Source organism: Oncorhynchus kisutch, linkage group LG30 (assembly GCF_002021735.2).
Source record: "Oncorhynchus kisutch isolate 150728-3 linkage group LG30, Okis_V2, whole genome shotgun sequence".
NCBI classification, from domain to species: domain Eukaryota; kingdom Metazoa; phylum Chordata; class Actinopteri; order Salmoniformes; family Salmonidae; genus Oncorhynchus; species Oncorhynchus kisutch.
The window spans coordinates 11,930,476-11,951,640 of record NC_034203.2 but is presented as its reverse complement, the minus strand read 5'-3'; the positions used below and the strand labels follow the sequence as shown (position 1 = coordinate 11,951,640).

At 45.5% G+C, this 21,165-nt stretch overlaps 1 protein-coding gene across 1 annotated transcript in view; it reads left to right on the top strand.

Annotated features, from left to right (window-relative positions):
• Nucleotides 1-21,165, top strand: part of LOC109875229 (calsyntenin-2) — a 265,219-nt gene that overhangs the window by 178,873 nt on the left and 65,181 nt on the right. The window contains exons 3-4 of the mRNA XM_020467488.2: nucleotides 12,682-12,877; nucleotides 14,624-14,832. Coding sequence (XP_020323077.2) covers nucleotides 12,682-12,877; nucleotides 14,624-14,832 — 405 coding nt within the window. The remainder of the gene's footprint in view (nucleotides 1-12,681; nucleotides 12,878-14,623; nucleotides 14,833-21,165) is intronic.

Here is a 21,165-nt window from a genome sequence, read left to right as displayed (position 1 = left end):
GTTTCTTTGTAGCAATTCGACCATGAAGTCATGATTCACGCAGAATCCTCTGAACAGTTGTGTTGAGATGTGCCTGTTACTTGAATCTGTGAAGCATTTATTTGGGCTGCAATCTGAGGTGCAGTTAATTCTAATGAACTCATCCTCTGCAGCAGAGGTAACTCTGGGTCTTCCTTTCCTGTGGCAGTCCTCATGAGAGCAAGTTTCATCATAGCGCTTGATGGTTTGTGCGACTGTACTTGAAGAAACTTTCAAAGTTCTTGAAATGTTCTGTATTGACTGATCTTCATGTCTTAAAGTAATGATGGACTGTTATTTAATTTAGCTTATTTGAGCTGTTCTTGCCATAATATGGACTTGGTATTTTACAAAGTAGGGCTATCTTCTGTATACCAACCCTACCTTGTCACAACACAACTGATTGGCTCAAACGGATTAAGAAATTCCACAAATGATCTTTTAACAAGGCAGACCTGTTATTTGAAATGCATTCCAGGTGACTACCTCATGAAGCTGGTTGAGAGAATGCCAAGAGTGTGCAAATCTGTCATCAAGGCAAAGGGTTTGAATATTCTCAAATATAAAATATATTTTGATTTGTTTAAAACGTTTTTGGTTACTCCATATGTGTAATAAAAATAAATAAAGGGAACACTTAAACAACACAATGTAGCTTCAAGTCAATCACACTTCTGGGAAATCAAACTGTCCACTTAGGAAGCAACAATGATTGACAATACATTTCACATGCTGTTGTGCAAATGGAATAGACAACAGGTGGAAATTATAGGCATTTAGCAAGACACCCCCAATAAAGGAGTGGTTCTGCAAGTGGTGACCAGACCACTTCTCAGTTCCTATGCTTCCTGGCTGATGTTTTGGTCACTTTTGAATGCTGGCGGTGCTTTCACTCTAGTGGTAGCATGAGACGGAGTCTACAACCCACACAAGTGGCCCAGGTAGTGCAGCTCATCCAGGATGGCACATCAATGCGAGCTGTGGCAAGAAGGTTTGCTGTGTCTGTCAGCGTAGTGTCCAGAGCATGGAGGCGCTACCAGGAGACAGGCCAGTACATCAGGAGATGTGGAGGAGGCCGTAGGAGGGCAACAACCCAGCAGCAGGACCGCTACCTCCGCCTTTGTGCAAGGAGGAGCAGGAGGAGCACTGCCAGAGCCCTGCAAAATGACCTCCAGCAGGCCACAAATGTGCATGTGTGTGCTCAAACGGTCAGAAACAGACTCCATGAAGGTGGTATGAGGGCCCGACGTCCACAGGTAGGGGTTGTGCTTACAGCCCAACACCGGGCAGGACATTTGGCATTTGCCAGAGAACACCAAGATTGGCAAATTCGCCACTGGCGCCCTGTGCTCTTCACAGATGAAAGCAGGTTCACACTGAGCACGTGACAGACGTGAGAGAGTCTGGAGACGCCGTGGAGAACGTTCTGCTGCCTGCAACATCCTCCAGCATCACCGGTTTGGCGGTGGGTCAGTCATGGTGTGGGGTGGCATTTCTTTGGGGGGGCTGCACAGCCCTCCATGTGCTCGCCAGAGATAGCCTGACTGCCATTAGGTACTGAGTTGAGATCCTCAGACCCCTTGTGAGACCATATGCTGGCCCTGGGTTCCTCCTAATGCAAGACAATGCTCGACCTCATGTGGCTGGAGTGTGTCAGCAGTTCCTGCAAGAGGAAGGTATTGATGCTATGGACTGGCCCGCCCGTTCCCCAGACCTGAATCCAATTGAGCACATCTGGGACATCATGTCTCGCTCCATCCACCACAGACTGTCCAGGAGTTGGCGGATGCTTTAGTCCAGGTCTGGGAGGAGATCCCTCAGGAGACCATCCGCCACCTCATCAGGAGCATGCCCAGCCATTGTAGGGAGGTCATACAGGCACGTGGAGGCCACACACACTACAGAGCCTCATTTTGACTTGTTTTAAGGACTTTACATCAAAGTTGGATCAGCCTGTAGTGTGGTTTTCCACTTTAATTTTGAGTGTGACTCCAAATCCAGACCTCCATGGGTTGATAAATGTGATTTCCATTGATCATTTTTGTGTGATTTAGTTTTTTTTATTTATTTTACCTTTATTTAACCAGGTAGGCAAGTTGAGAACAAGTTCTCATTTACAATTGCGACCTGGCCAAGATAAAGCAAAGCAGTTCGACAGATAAAACGACACAGAGTTACACATGGAGTAAAAACAAACATACAGTCAATAATGCAGTATAAACAAGTCTATATACAATGTGAGCAAATGAGGTGAGAAGGGAGGTAAAGGCAAAAAAGGCCATGATGGCAAAGTAAATACAATATAGCAAGTAAAATACTGGAATGGTAGTTTTGCAATGGAAGAATGTGCAAAGTAGAAATAAAAATAATGGGGTGCAAAGGAGCAAAATAAATAAATAAATAAAAATTAAATACAGTTGGGAAAGAGGTAGTTGTTTGGGCTAAATTATAGGTGGTCTATGTACAGGTGCAGTAATCTGTGAGCTGCTCTGACAGTTGGTGCTTAAAGCTAGTGAGGGAGATAAGTGTTTCCAGTTTCAGAGATTTTTGTAGTTCGTTCCAGTCATTGGCAGCAGAGAACTGGAAGGAGAGGCGGCCAAAGAAAGAATTGGTTTTGGGGGTGACTAGAGAGATATACCTGCTGGAGCGTGTGCTACAGGTGGGAGATGCTATGGTGACCAGCGAGCTGAGATAAGGGGGGACTTTACCTAGCAGGGTCTTGTAGATGACATGGAGCCAGTGGGTTTGGCGACGAGTATGAAGCGAGGGCCAGCCAACGAGAGCGTACAGGTCGCAATGGTGGGTAGTATATGGGGCTTTGGTGATAAAACGGATTGCACTGTGATAGACTGCATCCAATTTGTTGAGTAGGGTATTGGAGGCTATTTTGTAAATGACATCGCCAAAGTCGAGGATTGGTAGGATGGTCAGTTTTACAAGGGTATGTTTGGCAGCATGAGTGAAGGATGCTTTGTTGCGAAATAGGAAGCCAATTCTAGATTTAACTTTGGATTGGAGATGTTTGATATGGGTCTGGAAGGAGAGTTTACAGTCTAACCAGACACCTAAGTATTTGTAGTTGTCCACGTATTCTAAGTCAGAGCCGTCCAGAGTAGTGATGTTGGACAGGCGGGTAGGTGCAGGTAGCGATCGGTTGAAGAGCATGCATTTAGTTTTACTTGTATTTAAGAGCAATTGGAGGCCACGGAAGGAGAGTTGTATGGCATTGAAGCTTGCCTGGAGGGTTGTTAACACAGTGTCCAAAGAAGGGCCGGAAGTATACAGAATGGTGTCGTCTGCGTAGAGGTGGATCAGGGACTCACCAGCAGCAAGAGCGACCTCATTGATGTATACAGAGAAGAGAGTCAGTCCAAGAATTGAACCCTGTGGCACCCCCATAGAGACTGCCAGAGGTCCGGACAGCAGACCCTCCGATTTGACACACTGAACTCTATCAGAGAAGTAGTTGGTGAACCAGGCGAGGCAATCATTTGAGAAACCAAGAGTGTCGAGTCTGCCGATGAGGATATGGTGATTGACAGAGTCGAAAGCCTTGGCCAGATCAATGAATACGGCTGCACAGTAATGTTTCTTATCGATGGCGGTTAAGATATCGTTTAGGACCTTGAGCGTGGCTGAGGTGCACCCATGACCAGCTCTGAAACCAGATTGCATAGCAGAGAAGGTATGGTGAGATTCGAAATGGTCGGTAATCTGTTTGTTGACTTGGCTTTCGAAGACCTTAGAAAGGCACGGTAGGATAGATATAGGTCTGTAGCAGTTTGGGTCAAGAGTGTCCCCCCCTTTGAAGAGGGGGATGACTGCAGCTGCTTTCCAATCTTTGGGAATCTCAGACGACACGAAAGAGAGGTTGAACAGGCTAGTAATAGGGGTGGCAACAATTTCGGCAGATAATTTTAGAAAGAAAGGGTCCAGATTGTCTAGCCCGGCTGATTTGTAGGGGTCCAGATTTTGCAGCTCTTTCAGAACATCAGCTGAATGGATTTGGGAGAAGGAGAAATGGGGAAGGCTTGGGCGAGTTGCTGTTGGGGGTGCAGTGCTGTTGTCCGGGGTAGGAGTAGCCAGGTGGAAAGCATGGCCAGCCGTAGAAAAATGCTTATTGAAATTCTCAATTATGGTGGATTTATCAGTGGTGACAGTGTTTCCTATCTTCAGTGCAGTGGGCAGCTGGGAGGAGGTGTTCTTATTCTCCATGGACTTTACAGTGTCCCAGAACTTTTTTGAGTTAGTGTTGCAGGAAGCAAATTTCTGCTTGAAAAAGCTAGCCTTGGCTTTTCTAACTGCCTGTGTATAATGGTTTCTAGCTTCCCTGAACAGCTGCATATCACGGGGGCTGTTCGATGCTAATGCAGAACGCCATAGGATGTTTTTGTGTTGGTTAAGGGCAGTCAGGTCTGGGGAGAACCAAGGGCTATATCTGTTCCTGGTTCTAAATTTCTTGAATGGGGCATGTTTATTTAAGATGGTTAGGAAGGCATTTTTTAAAAATATCCAGGCATCCTCTACTGACGGGATGAGATCAATATCCTTCCAGGATACCCCGGCCAGGTCGATTAGAAAGGCCTGCTCGCAGAAGTGTTTCAGGGAGCGTTTTACAGTGATGAGTGGAGGTCGTTTGACCGCTGACCCATTACGGATGCAGGCAATGAGGCAGTGATCGCTGAGATCTTGGTTGAAGACAGCAGAGGTGTATTTAGAGGGGAAGTTGGTTAGGATGATATCTATGAGGGTGCCCGTGTTTAAGGCTTTGGGGAGGTACCTGGTAGGTTCATTGATAATTTGTGTGAGATTGAGGGCATCAAGTTTAGATTGTAGGATGGCTGGGGTGTTAAGCATGTTCCAGTTTAGGTCGCCTAGCAGCACGAACTCTGAAGATAGATGGGGGGCAATCAGTTCACATATGGTGTCCAGAGCACAGCTGGGGGCAGAGGGTGGTCTATAGCAGGCGGCAACGGTGAGAGACTTGTTTTTAGAGAGGTGGATTTTTAAAAGTAGAAGTTCAAATTGTTTGGGTACAGACCTGGATAGTAGGACAGAACTCTGCAGGCTATCTTTGCAGTAGATTGCAACACCGCCCCCTTTGGCAGTTCTATCTTGTCTGAAAATGTTGTCGTTTGGAATTAAAATGTCTGAATTTTTGGTGGTCTTCCTAAGCCAGGATTCAGACACAGCTAGAACATCCGGGTTGGCAGAGTGTGCTAAAGCAGTGAATAGAACAAACTAGGGAGGAGGCTTCTAATGTTAACATGCATGAAACCAAGGCTATTACGGTTACAGAAGTCGTCAAAAGAGAGCGCCTGGGGAATAGGAGTGGAGCTAGGCACTGCAGGGCCTGGATTCACCTCTACATCGCCAGAGGAACATAGGAGGAGTAGAATAAGGGTACGGCACATTCAACTATGTAAAGAAAAAAGTATTTAATAAGAATATTTCATTCATTCAGATCTAGTATGTGTTATTTTAGTGTTCCCTTTATTTTTTTGAGCAGTGTATATGTCCATATATATGTATATATATTATATATTTATTAATTTCTCTCTTAATCCCTCCAACTTTCTTTCCCTGTCTCTCTCACGCTCCCTGATTTTCCCTCTCTTCATGCTGTAAATCAATGAGCTAGGTACCCAGGGCTCAGGCTCTCTCTCTCTCTCTACCCCCCCTCTCTATCCCTCTTTCTTTCTTTCTTTCTTTCTCTACACCCCCCCCCCTTCTCTCTATCCCGCTCTCTTTCTTTCTCTCTCTCTCTCTCTCACCCTCTCTCTCTTTCTCCTCCAACTCCTGATGCACCTGATTCACACCCACTACCTCCTTCTCTGTGGTCCATTGGGACACTCACAGAGATTGGAACTGGCTCAGGCCCCGGCGAAACTCGGACAGGTCTTAATCATCAAAACAGTTTGTAATTTCCAATAATTTTGTTTTGCTCGGTGTCTTTGTCATTCAAGTGATCCAATAGGCTAAAACAGATTCCAATAAACAATAAACACACATAATGACCTCTTTTTTTTCTTCCTATTATTTTACACAGCCTTCACACCTGAATTGTTTGGTAAACAAACATATCAGTTCTTTGTGTTGAAGTATCATACTACTGTACCTGATTCCTCCGTTAAAATCATACTTGTCCTACAGTTGCTATCATCCCAAGGCTTTCGATTTGATGCAATTCAATTAACACCCAACATCCATTGGCGTGTGTCTCAGTGTGTGTTTGTGTGTGTGTGTGTGTGTGTGTGTGTGTGTGTGTGTGTGTGTGTGTGTGTGTGTGTGTGTGTGTGTGTGTGTGTGTGTGTGTGTGTGTGTGTGTGTGTGTGTGTGTGTGTGTGTGTGTGTGTGTGTGTGTGTGTTAGGGTGTGCGTGTGTATTGCTGAGCTGTTTATAAGTGGCACGGGTCACACGGTTGCCTTTGCTATCTCCCAAATGCAATTAGGAGGTCCCCCCTATCTTAATGAAATAGCCTAATGGGATTCTAATACATTGTCTACCGTGACTGGCAACAGACACTGCTCATGGTCTTCTGGTGAAGCCAATACCTTATGATAGTATGGAGGACTGAAGGGGATCTGCAGAAAGGGTGGGTTGTTATTGTGAGAAAGGAAACGACGAGGAGCCGCTGTAGAAATGTTTTTGTTAGATGAGACATTTTATAAGGTCATAGACTGTTTGAGTCATGGCGTTGCCTTCGGGCTGTGTGTGTGTGTGTGTGTGTGTGCTATCCCTTTAATAGGCTGTTGGGGGGTAGCCTATCTTCTAAACCATTCTCCTCCAAAGTCGGGTGTCTTACCTCACATATCAATGTAATGTACATATATAGGTTTGACCTGTTCGCTAGCAGCAGTCCGTACTTCATTAGGCCACTCATTATCCAGACGCAGAGTGGAAAAAAATACAGAACAAATCAACAGAATCAACTAAATTAGACGAGCTCAGAGAAAATGTGGCGAGGCGCAAACTCCTGAAACTCATCATCTTCCTCTTCCTCCTGCCTCCGTGTTAGATCCCAGGTTTGGGAGTGTGTGAGCGCTAGCAGCAGGTCATTAGCGACTAGAAGCGTAATCCAGCAAGTAATTAAAGAAGGGGACGTGGGTTCATCTGAGAGTGTTAGATGACTAGCTGAGAGGCGAGAGAATGAGCGAAATCAAGACTTTAAGCCTATGGGGTCTGCCAAGAGAGACCCGCATTTTAATCAGCCTCCCAGCCACACCCACCCACCCACTCCACACACACACACACTACACTACACACACGAAGCCATCTTCGCGATGAGACAAAACACACACCACGAGAGCGAATCTAATATGATATTTGATTAAAAGTAGGAGAATTAACATGGTGGATGAAGTAGTCTGTTTCTCAGTAGGAGGGAATTGGACATAGGGATGATTTTGCGAGGTCACTGTTCTAGATAGACACCCTAGGCCGGACCAGATGGGCAAGCTCAGTATTTGCACCAATTACTTTGAAGTATTAAACAGAAAACTTCCAAGAAAGTCCAAAGAGGAAGAACAAGACTTGAATTCAAAACATAAATCAAGACAGCTTCAGAGTTTTGTGTGTCAATGTCCTATATCAGAATGACAGATGCAAACTCTGCACAGCCTGCTGCAAATGTTGAGTTCTCATCTTCCTTAGATGGTGACATAGGGGGAGAGATTTTTTTTTTAAAGAACAATCCAATGCACCATAACCTGATCTTTGCTAAACACATTTCTGTGGAGTACGACTTGGTTTTAATATTTCAGAGGCTCAATTAGAGGTGAGCTTTGATGCCACCTGGCATTCTAAAAGCAAATGCTCTTTTCTAACTCAGAATGTTCAATATTAAACAAGCTCAATTTGATTGACTTTTCTCGGAATCATTTCTGCTGACTCCCACTCGTCCCTACAGCACTTCTCAAACACCTTGGCACTCTATCAAATCCCCTGACAAATCTTTATATTTTCACATTTACCGTGAAAACAGCCACTTCCCATAAGATACTGTATATACCGAAGAGTTCAGGCCCAAAACGGTACGATTCAGAGTCAATAGTAGACTACTAGAGCACATCTTTTGGCAGTGCTTTTGAGAGGCAATCTAAGTGGCATTTAAGAGAGATGCAAAGTGCACTTCTGCTGACACGATAGGAATCTTCTTCCCTGAAATCTCTTCGTCTGTCTGTCATTATCATTTACACATACAGGTAACTGCTAAAATAAGGAAAGGCTTGAGTTAATGAGGGATACAAACAATATTGAAAGCAGGTGCTTCCACACAGGTGTAGTTCCTGAGTTAATTAAGCAATTAACATCCCATCATGCTAAGGGTCATGTATAAAAATGCCCATTATTTTGGCTACCATGGCTACAAGAAGAGATCTCAGTGACAATGAAAGAGGGGCCTCAAAGGAGCATAGGGGATATAAAGGGTGTGTGTCTGTCTGTCTCAGTCACAGGTTGACATTTATTTTCATGAGTCTTTCCCTGGAGGCAGAACTGAGCAGTTTCCGCTAGATAGGCCAGCTGCAAAGTCAAAATTGGTTATATCGTATAAATTCATGATAACAAAAATGTGCTTTTTGGTCTTAATTTAAGGTTAGGGGTAGGCATTAGCATTAGCAGTGTGGTTAGGGTTGGTTTTAAAATCCTTTTGTATGACTTTGTGGCTGTGTCAGCTAGTGACCACTCTGCAGAGATGCCTCCAGGGCAAGACTCACAGCAATAAATGCCAACCTGCATCTCAGTCACCAGATTCCAACCCAACTGAACACATATGGGAGATTCTAGAGTGGCGCCTGAGACAGTGTTTTCCATCAACAAAACACAAAATTATGGAATTTCTTGTGGAAGAATGGTGTCGCATCCAGACACTTGTAGAATCTATGCCAAGGTGCATGGAAGCTGTTCTGGTGGCTCATGGTGGCCCAATGCCCTATTAACAGTGGAATAGTGGCCACTGATGTTAGATTTTATAATAAAAAATAAAAAAAGGCCATGTCATGCTACTTCTCTGACTTTTCCTGAATGTTTGTATTTTACGCTGCTCATTTGTCCGAATTTTTAAATCCCAAACAAAAAAGTATTTAGAGCCTTTTTTCCTGTTTTTTTCCCCCACACCTATTCCTGACTTAACCCGCCACACAGTGTGCTGGAGGACGTTGGTACGCAACCAGGCACTAATACGTCTCTCCCTCCTCACTGAATGAGTGACAAATGGAAGAATGGGCGATAATTATGCGCCTTTACTTTACAGTTGAATTTCAATTAGGCCTAACTTGAATGATAAGGAAGGTGAAGAGGCTGATTACATATTGAAAGGCAATAGTGAAATGGTGAATTTGTGTCGCTGACTTTTGATCGGCAGCAAAATCATTTGATGCGTCTTGGGGGGTTGATACCGTTCTCTTTTACGTTTTTACTTTGTAAACAGATTGCATTTTTACAGGACTGTTTTATTGACTGTAACTCTATCACCAATCAAATGCATTGTAAGGGAAGTGACAACGTGCTATGTGTTGCAGTAGGCCTTTTAGAATAACGCTAAACATATCCTTGACTCTATCCAACTTGATGAGCAGGAAACAAACGATGCCAGAGAGCCTGCACATCTAAACTGTACCTAAACTAATTTCTCACATAATAAGAGTTAGCCTATAGACAAGATTACATTGACAATGACTCGGATGTGTGACAATATTAGGCCTATCAGTTGTCATGTTGTACACCGAAGAGATGGGCACATCTTGTAAATGACAGATCCCAAGGAAAGGAGCGTCACTTTATCAAATCCTCCTTCAGAGTCACATGCAGGTAAAACATTTTGAGTTCTCTATAGTATCAGAATGAGCATATTGTGCAGTGTCTATGACACTTACCTTTGTCAAATAACTCTCAAAATTCAAGAGGTGCAGCTCTATTTCCACATTTCTGTGCTGCCCATGCGTTCAGCACATGACCACTTGGACAGCAGCATTGCTCTGGCTACCAAGAAAAAACGAGTAAGATGAATAAACTAAAAATAACAACATGTCATTTATTTATGCAATTCATCCTTTACAGCTGTTCATGCACTGAGGCTTTTGTTTAGGAATACAGAAAATCATTTCACCTGTGACCTGGCTGGTTATATTATTATTCTATTTTTGGTTTCTATTTTGTCAAAAGAAGCTGTAACTGGACTTTATGAATTACTATAACTCTGTTACTAATCGAATCTACAAATAAAGTTGATCAATTGGATTACACCGTAATGTTTTTATTGTAAGGGAAACGAAAATAGGCTATTTGTCCTACGTTTTGCTAAAACTATGTAGAATTATACAAAACATATCCTTGACTCTATCTGAACAAATAACTTTGTACATTTATTGATATATTTTCACAAATATTTCTTCATGCAACGAATCTTTTATAACAGTTTATGCACTATTTATCAAGCGTTGGTTTTTGCTGCACCTTGTAGGTTGATATCTGATGCATATACTAAAGGGGACAACCAGCAACGTTCTCTAGCTGGTATTTATAGGCTGAAAGGCCATGCGGTTCTAGTGTTAATATACTTTACGTTGGTGTTTCCTTAATTTTGCCAGTTACCTGTACATTGCACGTCTCCTTCACTGCACTCGTTGATAGTTTCCTGACCCCTCCAGCCTCTCTCTCTAAACGTAATCCAGACAAATGCATTTGCGGTCAAGCAGATGGAGTGTAAAAATGGCTTTGCATCAGACTCAAACTACTAAATGGAAATGTTTGTATTTTATTCCCAGTATTCTGTATGTTTGTGTATTTTATATGTGGTGTATGATTGTGTTTGTTATTTTCATATTTCATATTGGCTTCGCCTCCCTTTTCCTCCCTCGCCATCTAACAGAATATTTGCACGCTGTGCTTATCATTGCCCTCGCACGCCACCCGCTGTGTTTGGATTATTATTTTCTCCCTCCGTGCACCTTGCCGCTCCGCGCCCATTGTGGCGGTCGTTTAATTTCGATAAGGCATTGTGGGGCCTAATATAGAAGGGAAATGTAAACTACAAGCCCAGGCAGCAGCGAGGACGGATGGACCGCGAAGGGTAAATTGTTATTTCACCATTCCGAATGGAGTTGTGATGATTTGAGCGGGTGGAATGGGTTCTAAATATATATATATATATATTTAAACGGAGACAAAGAGCGAGGGATGAAAAATGCAGGGGAGTTGAGGCGGAGAGACAGAGAGAAAGTTTGGTTTATCTGAGTTTGGCAGTGGCGCTTGTGCATACGAGGGATAGCCTTGGCAGGTTTTGTTCCTGACGCCCTGCTAAGGTTGAAGTAATATCGGCTGTCACAGGGTCGGGGGTGCGAGTGTGTTCCCTAAGGCTATTTCCCCAAATCCCTGAAAAGAACAGAAATACAGAGTTGGTTCCAGAATCGGAAACGTCAATAAAAAAGCCAAAGTGAAAAAAGGATGTATATTATTGAGTTGGTGTAGTCAGCGGGATATCTGTAGTTATTTTCTTCTTGACTACACACCACATGTCTGGTGTCAGGCCCGTATTTAATTTATGTCAGCGAGAGATGCTGACAAAGATCATTGTGTTCAGAACTGTGACTGTGTTGCCCACTATTGCATTACTTCTAAAAAAGTTGAGGATATTGGAGGGGGATTTGTGAATCTACTACATTAAGATGTTTGGATGCCTTACAAGATCCCCAAGTGTAATTTCAATGGATGTGGTTTACTTTACCTTTATTTAACTAGGCAAGTCAGTTAAGAACAAATTCTTATTTTCAATGACGGCCTGGGATAACTGCCTGTTCAGGGGCAGAACGACAGATTTGTATCTTGTCTGCTCAGGGGTTTGAACTTGCAACCTTCCGGTTACTAGTCCAAAGCTCTAACCACTAGGCTACCCTGCCGCCCCACTACCCTACCCCATTCACCAAGAAAGTGTTTCCCAGCATTACTCTATAAAAAGACACACAATTCTTGCAATGGCAGGAAACCAGTTATCCATCCCACATCTGACACCAGTGTAGTGAAGGTGGGCGATAGTCACTAGCACTAAGGGTCTCTGGCTTGAACCAGAGACCCTTACAAGGCAAAGACACTACACTGTCATTAGGAAGGTCGTGCTTACATTCGGGAGGACTGAGCATTACAATTTCAATCTGACTCATTCAACAAGGTAAAGAGAAAAAAAAGCTAATTATTGTGTCATCATATCCAGCAGACAATTAAACATACTTCAATTTAATTTGATTGTCATACCACTTGTGCTATTAAAAACCGAGATAGCAAACCAGCATCTCTCTCCTATTGGACCATTAGACTTAAAAACGTAATTTTTTTGAAAGGTGGCCTGGAGAGAGGAATATTGCAAAATCAAGCAAACACAAATTGCATTTCTTCCTCCCTGTCTGGCCTGGCACAACATGATGCCACTGAGGTTGATTACAACCTGCAGAAAGCTCTTTCAGTCTCTTAGCAGCTCAACTGTATTCTGCCACCATCTCTAAAAACACATGCATGTTCTCGATAACAGTGTTCAGAGTGGCGGCACGCCGAGACACATTTCCAGCTCTGAAAAACGAGGTGACAAACCATGTCCATTATCTCTCTATTAATTCTCTCTCTCCCCCTCACTTCCTCCCCACCTTCTCCTCCTCCTCATTTTCCTTGCAGGGGAGATCTGTGCGTTTATGATCCATGGGCAGGAGGCCCCGTTCGAGGCGGTGGTCCTCAACAAGACGTCAGGGGAGGGGGTCCTGAGGGCCAAGGGCCTGGTGGACTGTGAGACCCAAAAGGAGTACACCTTCGTCATCCAGGCCTACGACTGTGGGGCCGGGGCCAACGGGGTCAGCTGGAAGAAGTCACACAAGTAAGGAAGGAGTGTGTGTCAGGAAGGGGGGTTGGTCTGTGTGATGGGGGGTTGGTGTGTGTGTCGGGGGGAGTGGGGATGTGTGTGTCTGGCTGGATCTTTTTTTTGTGTGAGATCGATTTTTGTACAAATGTTGCGTTATACAAGCAAACTGGTTTGTGTCAAGAACTGCAACGCAGCTGGGTTTTTCACACTCAACAGTTTCCCGTGTGTATCAAGAATGGTCCACCACCCGAAGGACATCCAGACAACTTGACACAACTGTGGGAAGCATTGGAAACAACATGGGCCTAGAGTCCCGGTGGAACGCTTTCGACAACTTGTAGAGTCCATGCCCCGACAAATTGTGGCTGTTCTGAGGGCAAAAGGGTGGGGTGGGGGTGCAACACTACATGCCAAGCGTCCAGTATATGAGTCTTTAGTTATCCTCAGTACTGTAATCACAGACAGTGACTGAGCACATCCGCCGTGCAATAGCAGCCTTCTGTAGTCCTCGTAACAGCTGAGACCTGCTCAATGTTTAGCCCTGGGTATGATTTTCATTAATGAGGGCCCGAAGGCTCTTTATGAGTCAGACAGTCTCACATAAAGCCTTATATAGCCCTGCTCTGATGAAGTGCTACTGAAGGCTGTGCTCTAGTGCACTGACTAAGGCTGATATTGTCGCACAGAGAAAGAGAGAGAGAGAGAGAGATGGGCATGAGAGGGTGGGAGTGATTTCACAGGTTGGTCATCTTTGATTAATGTCTCCCGAGTGAAATAGGGCACCTGTGAAAACCAGTGTGTGTTTTATTTTCATCCAGATCAAAGTGTATTTGTCACGTGCGCCGAATACAACAGGTGTAGACTTTACCGTGAAATGCTTACTTTACGAGCCCTTTCCCAACAATGCAGAGCTACAAAGTAAGAAAATGAGCGAATAGGAAATAGTACCTCAATAAATAACAATAACGAGGCTACATACAAGGAGTACCGGTAACAAGCCAATGTGCAGGGGTACGAGGAGGTTGAGGTCATATGTACATGTAGGTAAGGGTAAAAGTGACTAGGCAATCAGGTTAGATAATAAACAAGAGTAGCAGCAACGTATGTGGAGAGTGTGAAAGCTGTGTGTGTGTGTGCTTGTGCGTGTGCGTGCGCGTGTGTGCCTCAGCTAAGCAGCATCACTGCAGGACATTCTAAGTAGGTGTCATTAAGTTAATGCCTTTAATTTGGAAGGCATGTTGCAGCATCACTTCTTGTCACAAGGTCATTGTCAGCAGAATTATAGGTAGAGTTTGAGAAACTGGATTTAAAAAAAAATTATAATAATGCTGAGATATTTCAAATATGACTTACTGTATGTTCAGCCCTGTGGTTGTTGAAACAAAGTACAAAGGAAGAGGCCCCGAACCAACCTAGATTTGGTGAGGATATCTCTCAATGGCTTTGGTGCGAAAACATTGCATCACTACCTTCATTTTTTACAGCACAACTATCAGTAAAAAACAGTGAAGGATTTTACTTGTACGTATTGTATGCCCCCTTGCTCTGGTGTTTCTCTTTCTCATGTTCCCTAAGCTGGTAATGAGTTTGTGTGTTGTTGTTTATGTTTGTCATTTGAGTATTGTGTTATCATTATTACCTATTGTTGGAAGAAAGAGCATCAAAGGTCTCTCTCATTACCTTCCCTCACCTTTCGCTCTCTCTCTCTCTCGCTCTCTCACTCACTCACTCACTCACTCACTCCCCTCTCCCTCTATCCAGGGCGGTGGTTCACATCCAGGTGGATGACGTGAATGAGTTCTCTCCTGTGTTCCGGGAGGCCGTATACCATGCTGCGGTAACGGAGGGGAAGATCTACGACAGCATCCTGCAGGTGGAGGCCTGGGACCAGGATTGTTCCCCGCAGTACAGCCAGATCTGCAACTACGACATCGTCACCTCCGACACACCCTTCGCCATTGACCGCAATGGTCAGTGAACTCTAACCTCATCCCCTAACCTCAGAACCTGCAGGTCAAATGACACAAGCATAGTCTACTCTGACTGACCTTGCATTAGGTCAAACTTTTGCACTTTGCCTCTCTCTACACATTGTTATCTCCGAGCTCAGAAAACGGCCCTGTAAATTCCTTCAACTTGGTTACACTTTACTTTCCATGACAGTAATGACACAAACTGTTCCTCAGGCCTTCAAATTGGCTCGGCATAATTTGAATACAGTCATTACCAGAAGTTCGTATCTACATCGACTTACAGTCCATTCACAGTCAGTACACGTGGCCCATGCGGGAATTGAACCCGCAAAATTGATTTGCTGTTGCCAGAATCTTCTCCAACCAACTGAACTTGGTTAATTATATTCATAGCACATCTCTCACACCATTTGTCAGCGTGCTGTATTCATGGATTCTCCAAGTGCTTCCCCATTCATCTTCTGATCACAGTGCAGTGTTATACAGAGTGATGTGAAACTGGGTCCAGCTTTATGTGATCAGCGGGAACACAAGGACGAGTGGAGCCCGCGGATCAGACGGGCAAAATGACATCAGACGCTCCACAGCCTGTCATCTCTGCTAGCCTCTCTCTCTCTCTCTCTCTCTCGATCTCTCGATCTCGATCTCTCTCTCTCTCTCAACTCTGATGTCCTCTGGCACGGCTCAGGCCCCTCTGTGACTTTTATGGGTTCCTGTCCGCCATTCCAGCTTTGCGGCTGCCAGTCGCCTCGCCTCCTATAGCCCTCCCACTGTCTGCAGTGCGACTGGCGCTCGTGGTGCTCAATTAGAACTGAGCGGAGTGATGCATGGGGGCCGCCAGAGTGTGTTTTGTACCGAGGGGGCTTCTGGCTCCATCATTAACCGTGGATCAGAGGCCTGAGTGAGTTATTAAATAAAACAGGCCCGCCAGCCCTCTGCAACTCAGGGAGAAAGGGAGTAAGATGGAGGGAGTGAGGAAAGGAGAGAGACAGAAAGAAATAGAGCGAGGGAGAGAGGAAGCGAGAGAGGATGTGTGAGAGAGAAGGTGAGAGGCCAGAAGAAAGAATCAGAGAAAAGAAGAGAGACAGGGAAGTAGAATGAGTAAGAAGGAGAAACAGCCAAACAGTAGAGAAAGAAAGATAGCGGTACTGTAGTTCCAGCTCTTTCAGAGTTTTGTCTGAATATTTCTTCTCTCCCTCATCGATCCTGAACAACCCATTATATTCTGTACTGGAGAGAAAGTCAATCTTATCTACTTTAGACATACAAATGATGGTGAACTTGAGAAACGGGTCCTAGAGAGCTGTAGTGTATGCTAGTTTTCATGGTTGCGGATGTATACTGTAGTCATACTGTTAATTCCCCAGCAGTCAAAAGACACATGTATTGACAGGTTCCCTATTTCACTCAGATATTACACATGGGGACAGTAACGGGTGCAACACAATCTCACATTAAATTTGCGCAAATATGTACAAGTATTTGCGTTTTGGGTTTTTTGTGTGGCTTCATTTTTGTGAAAATACACACATTTTTGTACGACTTTGGGGGGGTAAACTTTAACAATATTTTGAAAGTTATTGGAGCAGTGCATTGTGGGTAATGGTGTTCAACACTTCCTTTTTTTGTGTCCCACATTTATTTATATAAAAAAATAACCCGATATTGTTAATCAACCAGGTTGTCACCGAAATACTTATAATAGTAAGCTTTTTCTTTTTATTAATGCTAATGCTGTTTTAGATGCTTTTTTTTCCGCTTCATACTTTGGGATGCTGGTGTTATGTCAGATTTTATGAGGGTTGCCAGATTGGAGTAAAACGCTGCATTTGTCAGATATTTTTTGCGGTATCGATGAAGGTATTTGATTGAGGAATAGGGATACATTTTCATGATGCGAAATTAATTCATCAATAAATCTGGGGAAACAGAAGACCTACAAAAAAAACTGAGGGGTAGCTCTGGACTGAGGGGTAGCTCTGGATTGAGGGGTAGCTCTGGATTGAGGGGTAGCTCTGGACTGAGGGGTAGCTCGGGACTGAGAGAGCTCAGGCTGGTTGACGGCTCTGGCAGCTTCTGGCTGACTGACGGCTCTGGCAGATCCTGGCTGAATGGCGTTTCTGTCAGATCCTGGCTGAATGGCGGCTCTGGCAGATCCTGGCTGAATGGCGGCTCTGGCGGATCCTGGCTGACTGGTGGCTCTGGCGGATCCTGGCTGACTGGCGGATCCTGGCTGACTGGCGGCTGTGGCGGATCCTGGCTGACTGGCGGCTGTGGCGGATCCTGGCTGACTGGCGGCTGTGGCGGATCCTGGCTGACTGGCGGATCCTGGCTGACTGGCGGCTCTGGCGGCTCCTTGCAGACTGCCGGCTCCTTGCAGACTGCCGGCACAGGACAGACGAGAGACTCTAGCAGCTCTGGACAGGCGGGAGACTCTAGCAGCTCTGGACAGGCGGGAGACTCTAGCAGCTCTGGACAGGCGGGAGACTCTAGCAGCTCTGGACAGGCGGGAGACTCTAGCAGCACTGGACAGGCGGGAGACTCTAGCAGCTCTGGACAGGCGGGGGACTCTAGCAGCGCTGGACAGGCGGGAGACTCTAGCAGCGCTGGACAGGCGGGAGACTCTAGCAGCGCTGGACAGGCGGGAGACTCTAGCAGCTCTGGACAGGCGGGAGACTAGCAGCTCTGGACAGGCGGGAGACTCTAGCAGCTCTGGACAGGCGGGAGACTCTAGCAGCTCTGGACAGGCGGGAGACTCTAGCAGCTCTGGACAGGCGGGGGACTCTAGCAGCGCTGGACAGGCGGGAGACTCTAGCAGCGCTGGACAGGCGGGAGACTCTAGCAGCGCTGGACAGGCGGGAGACTCTAGCAGCGCTGGACAGGCGGGAGACTCTAGCAGCGCTGGACAGGCGGGAGACTCTAGCAGCGCTGGACAGGCGGGAGAGTCTAGCAGCGCTGGACAGGCGGGAGACTCTAGCAGCGCTGGAGAGGAGGGAGACTCTAGCAGCGCTGGACAGACGGGAGACTCTAGCAGCTCTGGAGAGACGGGAGAATCTGGCGGCGCTGGAAAGGAGGAAGGCTCTAGCAGCGCTGGACAGGTGGGAGCACCTGTAGACAAATGACGGAGAGACAGCCTGGTGCGGGGGGCTGCCACCGGAGGGCTGGTGAGTGGAGGTGGTATTGGATAGACCGGACCGTGCAGGTGCACTGGAGCTCTTGAGCACCGAGCCTGCCCAACCTTACCTGGCTCGATGCCCACTCTAGCCCGGCCGATCCGAGGAGCTGGAATGTACCGCACCAGGCTATGCACCTGCACTGGAGACACTGTGTGCTCCACAGCATTACACGGTGCCTGCCCGGTCCCTCTCGCTCTCCGGTAAGCACAGGTAGTTGGCACAGGTCTCCTACCTGGCTTAGCCACACTCCCTGTGTGCCCCCCCCAATAATTTTTTGGGGCTGACTCTCGGGCTTCCATCCGCGCCGCCGTGCTGCCTCTAAATATTGCTGCCTGTCCTGCTGCTGCTGCCTCTCCTGCTGCTGCCTGTTACCACGCCGCTTGGTCCTGTTGTGGTGGGTGGTTCTGTCACGGCAGATTTCCTCCTCTTCCTCTGAAGAGGTGAAACAAGGATTGGACCAATATGCAGCGTGGTAGGTGTCCATGTTTTAATAGGGAAAACTGAACATGAACACAAATACAAAATAACAAAGTGAACTGGCAACGAAACAGTCCCGTGTGGCACAAACACAGACACAGGAAACAACCACCCACAAAACCCAACACAAAACAGGCTACCTAAATGTGGTTCCCAATCAGAGACAATGACTAACACCTGCCTCTGAGAACCATATCAGGCCAAACATAGAAATAGACAAACTAGACATACAACATAGAATGCCCACTCAGATCACAACCTGACCAAACAAGACATATAAACATACAAAGCAAACTATGGTCAGGGCGTGACATCACGTCTAGTTATGTGATCTAGTGGTGGGAAGCATTCTGTTCTTCAACATTGTGTTGGGCGTAATTACATTGATATAACTAGTGTACAATGGATAAGCAACAATGGGCGTGACAGAAGCAGTCACTGCAGTTGTGATCAAGCCTTACAGTGCATCAAAGTTGCCTGAAGCTGAATGAAAAAGTGTTATGCCCTGACCACAATTTACACAATTTAACTTACCAGTGTGGACCCAAAACAAACACATTCTACACATTTAGAAACTACCTGTTTAAAGAGTTATTATAACTATGGTGTTCTTTTGTTACTAAAGCTTATACATCTAATAACCTGACAATGATCCACATCATATGTGTAGACCAATCATGTGTGTTATGTAGCAAAACACAACTATCCTTTTTTTAGGTTGCAAACCAGTGATATGAATCACTGTTTATCCGTCCTGTATCACGTTTCAGGAGAAGACCCAGATGCAGACAGTGTCGAAGTAACAAAGGTTTATTACTAGAACAGGGGGCAGGCAAAATGACAGGTCAAGGGCAGGCAGAGGTCAGTAATCCAGATCAGAGTCCATAAGGTACAGAACGGCAGGCAGGCTCAGGGCAGACAGAATGGTCAAAACCGGGAAAACTAGAAAACAGGAACTAGAAAAGACAGGAGCATGGGGAAAAACGCTGATAGGCTTGACTAACAAAACAAACTGGCAACAGAGAACACAGGTATAAATACACTGGGGATAATAGGGAAGATGAGCGACACCTGGAGGAGAGTGGAGAAAAGCACAAAGACAGGTGAAACAGATCAGGGTGTGACATCCTGTTCCGATCTAATAAGATGGATATAGGATTTCCTACAGCCTAGAATCGAGGCCTTTCCCAGTCATGAAGGACAAAGCTAGGCCCCTCTTGGTTCGCATTGGCGAAGACTGAACCCAAGTTAGGGGTTATATGTCAGACTCTCCTACTCTCCACTTTGCCCAACATGTTTTACCCCAGATGTTGTAAATAAACCCTTTTTAAGGTGCTATAACTTGTATCATCATTATTATAGGGATGTGAAACCCATAATCGAATTGCTTCAGACTGAGAATTTTTCACTGCCAGCGGAAAAGAGGTATTCGGAAAAGACTTTATCATCCTACGCTTCCGAATATATTACTTGCTAATGTTCAATAAAGTAGACGAGCTCAGGGTGAGGATCTCCTTCCATAGAGCCATCAAGGATTGTAACATACTCGGTTTCACGGAATCATGGCTCTCTTCGGATATACTGTCCCTGTCCATACAGCCAGCTGGGTTCTCAGTAATTCGCGCAGACAGGACCTCTCCGGGAAGAAGGGCGGTGGTATGTTTCATGATTAACCACTCATGGTGTGATTGTGATAACGTACAGAAACTCAAGTCCTTTTGTTCATCCGACCTAGAATACCTCATAATCAAATGCTGACCGTATTACCTCGCAAGAGAATTCTCTTCGGTTATAGTCACAGCCGTGTATATTCCCCCTCAAGCCGATACCACGACGGCCCTCAAGGAACTACACTACTCAGGAAACCACATATCCTGAGGCCACATTTATTGCAGCTGGGGATTTTAACAAAACAAATTTGAGGAAAACGCTACCAAAGTTCTGCCAACACATTGACTGTAGTACTAGCGCTGGGAAAACACTCACTGCTATTCCCTCTTCCTGGATGCCTACAAGGCCATCCCCTGCCCTCCCTTCGGCAAATCAGATCACAACCACTTCTGCTGTGGCGACGATCAGTGGACAAGGCCATCCACTGCTTTCGCTGGCTCAGTGATGTTAGGCCCAGGGTTGAGTTGCACATCCCCGGATAGCAGGATTGTAGTGAACAGGTAGTTTAACCGTTTCCGATAAATGTTGGACTTGTGTTTGTTACTCCTTACTACTGAAGCGGTTCAGTGGAATAGGGAGTGAGGTAGACTTAGGTAGACGTAGGCCATTATTCAGAACATTATGGTATGTTGTGCACTGTCCGCTCCCGTGGAACGCTGAACCAATGTGTTTGGTGTTGGTATTCTCCGGCAGTAGATTGATTGTGTCATCCCAGCAAGGACCCACTGAGACTATCAGTAGAGCAGCTACATAACTGACAATCATGGCAATGCACTGGAGACTAAATGCATAATTGCCCTTTAAATCTTTGCATTAGTTAATTAGCTGGGGTTGGCTTACACTTGATGTTTTAGATAAAATAACAGCATCTGTAGGAGAAGCGGCACCTGTCGCACCACCCTCCCTTCCGTCTGCCATCTTCCACATCATGTAACAAGGTAACTATCAATCTGTGTCTGGAACTAGATTAGCATCCGTTACCAAAAACGCAGGACTTGTTCACAAA